Source organism: Aegilops tauschii, chromosome 1 (assembly GCF_002575655.3).
Source record: "Aegilops tauschii subsp. strangulata cultivar AL8/78 chromosome 1, Aet v6.0, whole genome shotgun sequence".
Classification (NCBI taxonomy): domain Eukaryota; kingdom Viridiplantae; phylum Streptophyta; class Magnoliopsida; order Poales; family Poaceae; genus Aegilops; species Aegilops tauschii.
This window is the reverse complement of record NC_053035.3, coordinates 490521578-490526589: the sequence shown is the minus strand read 5'-3', so window position 1 is coordinate 490526589 and position 5012 is coordinate 490521578. Positions and strand designations below refer to the sequence as shown.

The 5012-nt window shown below is 49.8% G+C and overlaps 1 protein-coding gene across 1 annotated transcript; it reads right to left on the bottom strand.

The window, feature by feature from the left end:
- Window positions 1-3417: 3417 nt before the first annotated feature.
- Window positions 3418-4290, bottom strand: LOC109757314 (major pollen allergen Lol p 11). Its single transcript, XM_020316136.3, has 2 exons — window positions 4128-4290; window positions 3418-4052 (listed from the first exon to the last, which is right to left on the bottom strand). The coding sequence occupies exons 1-2, from the start codon at window positions 4288-4290 to the stop codon at window positions 3712-3714; spliced, it is 504 nt and encodes a 167-aa protein (XP_020171725.1). The 3' UTR covers window positions 3418-3711.
- Window positions 4291-5012: the final 722 nt, after the last annotated feature.

The following is a 5012-nucleotide window of genomic DNA, read 5'->3' as shown; positions in this document are numbered from 1 at the left end:
AGGGTCGGTTAGAATTTCCGGTTCAACCACCTCCTAGATAAATAAAATCTATGTCACGCTGGTCGGTATATTTGTCATAAACAATAAATGAATCAAATAGTTATAAAAAGATAATATATACCACATCCGAATCATAGACAGGACGAGGGCCGACGGGGGCGGATACCAAAACCATCGCACTATGTAATAAGAAGGAATAAAATAGTAAGAAAATTAGACAAGTATCTATCTAAAGTAAGAATTTTTTACTTTCTAAAAGAAGATAAGAACAAGAGGCTCACCACGGTGGTGCCGGCGACGAGATCGGCGCGGGCGGTCGACGGCGGTGAAGACGGGAATGGGACGTGACGGGCCGCTAAACCTAGACAAATCTCGAGGAAAATGGAGCTTTGAGGTCGAGCTTCGAGAGGACAAAGCTTAACTAGTGTGGCTCGGGCATTTCATCGAACACCTCATGTGCATAGGAGGTGAGCTAGAGCACCACAAAGCCCTCCCCTCGCCGGCCAGAGAAAAACAGAGCACTGGAGTGCTCTGCTCGCGGGCGAGGGGTATATATAGGCACCTCATTGGTCCCGGTTCGTGGCATGAACCGGTACTAAATCCGGGCCTTCTATCCCGGTTCATGCCAAGAACCGGGACAAATGGTTGTGGGCCAGGAGCGAGGACCATTAGTCCCGGTTCGTGGCTCGAACCGGCACAAATGGTTCCATACTAACCGGGACCAATGCCCACGAGGCCCCGGCCGGCCCCCTGGGCTCACGAACCGGGAGGAATGCCCCATGGGTCCCGGTTCGTGACTGAACCGGGGCTAATGTGAAAACTGCCCTGTGACCTATGCCCTGTTTTCTACTAGTGTGTACATATGAATATTAGAAATTATTATATATTATGCATTTTATATGTGATAATGTAGTGAATATGTTAGAAAATCGTATAAACGCAACCAACTGCTTCATTAGGAATTCTTTGCGATTACAAGATGGGAGGGAAGATACAGTGGAATATGGTTCAAGTGAACGGCATACTTAGTCTATGCACATTACTTTAGTTTTCGATGTCTAATAAAACCCAACTAGATTTAAATAAAATATTTATATCGCAGCTACCTTATATTTTAGTTGCACTGCACAAGATTTAAAGAAGAGAAGAGGAAGTCGGAGGGGTAGGCTCGAGCTACTCCAGACTCCTCATTTCGGATATGGGTTGTGTGCACGGCAGATGATCTCAAGTGTCAGGATCATGCGATGAAGATAGCTTCTTAGGATCTGAATCAAGTCTTGCAGATTCTGCGATCTCCAGACACATAACAAGTATCTACTTATGTCGTTACCTCCTGCTCCTTGGAGAAGGCGAGAGAGTCCTCAAGTGGAGTGTAATTAAATTGAACTTTGGTACGATATTCTTAACTACATGTGTATTAAATGAATCAATGAATATCCGATGTTAATTGTCTTAACAAATTTCCTTGTGTACAGACTTACATTTTAATGACACTGCACAAAAGAAGATGACCAAGGGGTTTATGAAGTAGGATAGAGAGTAGTGAAAAAATATATGTCCTCTCTCTAGTTAGTTAAGAGGCTCAACTAGTAGACTAATCTGATATATTCAATGACATGTGTATTGTGAAGTGTGTAGCTTTGGCTAGTATTCTCTACATGTTGGTTGTGAGCTGTGTAAATATATATATATGTGAATTGTGTCATTGAAAGCAAAGTACTTGCTGTGCAAATGAATGATTTATGCCTATGTATTATGTATTGTGTTCCTATGTTTTTGGCAATTTTGTTTGCATTGTTGTAATCAAACAAAATAAAGAACAAACATGCAAAAGTGAATGGAATTATTATCACTGACTGGCTGCGATTAGTACCTGCCGGCGACCACTGACCGGCCAGTCGGCTAGTTGATTATGGCAATGTCATCACTGACCCTGAGGCATTGACGGACAACACGACGCCGCATGCTGGAACTGATGACGCCACATGCTACAACCAGCAAGGCAACATGCTACAACCAGCGAAGTGGCATTCTATGATGGGGCGACACGACGGTGAATTTTGCTGGGATGGACAATTGCTAGTGCCGCGACCGGCGGCGACGGATATTGCTGCGCGCATTGGTGACTTTTGCAGGACCGGTAACTGATTTTTCGCTAGGATCGGCAATCGGTGGTGCTGTGACCGGCGACGGACTTTGCTGAGACCTGCAATGGGGGTTGTAGAGATCAGTGTGGTGCCATACTTTACTACCACATCCACCGGCCATGCCCAGCGCCTGGCCAGCGATACAAAGGTGTTGCAATCAGTGATGCCGGGTGCTGCGAGGCACGATTCCAAGTGCTATGAGCGGTTGCGGCGGTGCTGGGAGCCGGTGGACATGCGAGGCAATGCTAAGTGCGGGTGTTACAAACGACCTTCCATGGTGCTACAAGCAGTCTCACTGACGCTGCGAGTATTGGGACGCACGCGGTGAGCCGGCAGCAACGCAGTGAGCGGACATCTGTATTTTCTAACAAGGGGCGGCGTGCGTGCACTGTAGCGCTGTAGCAGGTCAACGGTGTGTTTCTCTCTTTCATTTGATACGAATCCATGTGGAAAGGATGGCATGCGGACAAAGCAGTACAGAAGGGATGACGTGGGGACGATACAAATCCAATGGTTATAGATAGATGAATCCAACCGATGCGCGGCGACCGGCGCGAAACAATTCATGAATAAACAAGATACATAAGTTTTTTGTGAAAAGGACCCTGATATTAAAAGAAACAACGAACAGTACAAAGCACCTCAACAAAAATGAAAATTACAACGAAATCCTTGAGATGCCCTTCGTCTTCAACCTCCAGACCTTGTCGACGGCGCGCCACCACTGCTGCTCCACCCTGAGTCAGCCTAACATTGTTGGTTGCGGACGGGAAGTCGCCGAACGGGTCTAAAACACCACATCCGCCTCGGAGACGAAGAAGGAGTAACCGTCGATGAAGCTCCTTGACGATCCGGAGATCCCCACAGCCAGAAGAAATCCTCAAGAACCACACCACTCCCACAAGCCTCTCAATGTCACCGCCGAGATGGGACTGAAGCCGGGAAGACTTTATTGAACGAGGCGGCGCCGCCACCATCTGAGCGCGGCCCAATAAACCTAGACCCTAACACCAGAAAACGATGCCAATCCTAACTACCTGTCGGAGCCAAAGCACCGAGGTCCCCACCCCCAACCGCCGCCAGAGCGGCAGATGGAGGCAGGGACCAGCAGCTTCACCAGCGGAGGAAGGGGCGATGGTTTTTCCTCCTCGTCCGCCTCTCGTGCGGTTGGGGAAGAGAACCTCCATTTTTGGTTAGAAAGACTATAAAGGCTGAATCACCTCCAAGAGGCTTTAAGCAACAGATTGGAAAAAATTCGCTTGCAGCAACGAGAGAAAAGACTTCACCTATCACTCATGAGGAGAGGGCACCATGCATTGTTTGGGATATGATACAAAAACACTGCACGCATACATTGTACATACGATCTCTATATATTAATCATCATACAATTTATCATCTTATTATTCGAGACAAAAAGATACTAATAGAATTTATCTTATACAAAACATATAGCTGGAACAGAAGTAGCTAGGCGAGGGCGCCGGGCGTAGGAGAGTCATGAGATGATGATGATGATGATGGGAAGCAACAGAGCGAGACTACTATATGGATGGGATGGGGTTCATGGGTTCTCGGGTGCGTCCTTGAGGTCGTAGGCCTGGAGGATGCCGCCGCACTCCTTGCGCGGCTCCTTGGGGAAGAAGGCGATGGGGTTGGCGAAGCGGGTGCCCTGCTGCTTCATGCCGTTGTTGCTGGTGAGCGGGACGCGCGCGCGGTCGCGGAACTCCTCGATCTCGGCGCACGACGGATCGGGGCTCTTGGTCAGCACCACCTCGCAGATCTCGTCCTGGTGGTCCTGGTCGATCTCGATCTTGTACCACCCCTTGTTGTCCGTCGTCGCCTCCGCCTTGAGCTTGCTCTCGCCGCCGCCGAACGGCCGGCAGTCCATCGCCACCGTCGCCCCTGCATGCATGCATGCGTACGTCACCCAACTGTAAATTGTAACGTTACCCCTCGACCAGAGGCGGGCGTACGTACCTTCGACGTTTTTGGAGACGTTGGTCTCGAAGCCGGCGCGGCAGGGGTCGCAGTAGACGCGGCCGGTGACGATGAAGCCGCCCTCGGGGGCCTTGTCGGCGGAGGCGACGCCGGCGAGGGCCAGCAGCAGCATGGAGGCGAGGAGGGGCATGCACCGCGCCATGGTGTCGGTCAATCGATCGGGTGGTCAGTCACAAGCGGGCTGGGAGGGAGGGATCGGGAGAGGTGAGGCCGGCCAGGAACAGGCATTTTATGCATGGACGGCGCGGTCGAGAGTGGTGGCGCGGCGGAGGCGGGAGGCCGACCGAGCTCGTCCAGGCACACGCGGGGAGAGCGCAGAGCCCATCAAATCTCAGTTCATCTGATTCTAAAAAAAATGTTCAGTTCATCTTCTTCGGAAAATAGTCTTAGGATCCAGCCATGCATGCATGGACGCAAAAGCGTGTGCTATTTTCTGTCTGGTTGACGTGCCATCTCTGCAGGGGTGACGTGGCAAAATATTGGGATTTGTTTTGGATATCTGGACGAAAAAACGTTTTGGAGGTCGAACACATGTAGCTTTTTATATCCCTCCCACACCCGACGAAGCCACTTTGAGAAGTACTAGCAAATATGCCCGTGCATTGCAACGGGAGAAAACAGCCCTCACACGTCATTACCCAGTGAGCATGGCTAAAGACCTCAGCCTCACGCCCATAACATAATAAGCATGACTAATACCTCATCCTCATGTCCACATCCTCCATTTTAATATAACACCAGACACGTGTTTTCGCTTGTCGTTTTTGTCGTTCTCGTCGCCGGTGGTTGTAGTACCATTTGTCGTCTTTGTCGTCCTTGGCCTCGGTGGTCATAGTACCAGTTGTCACTAACCAAGGTTGGCCA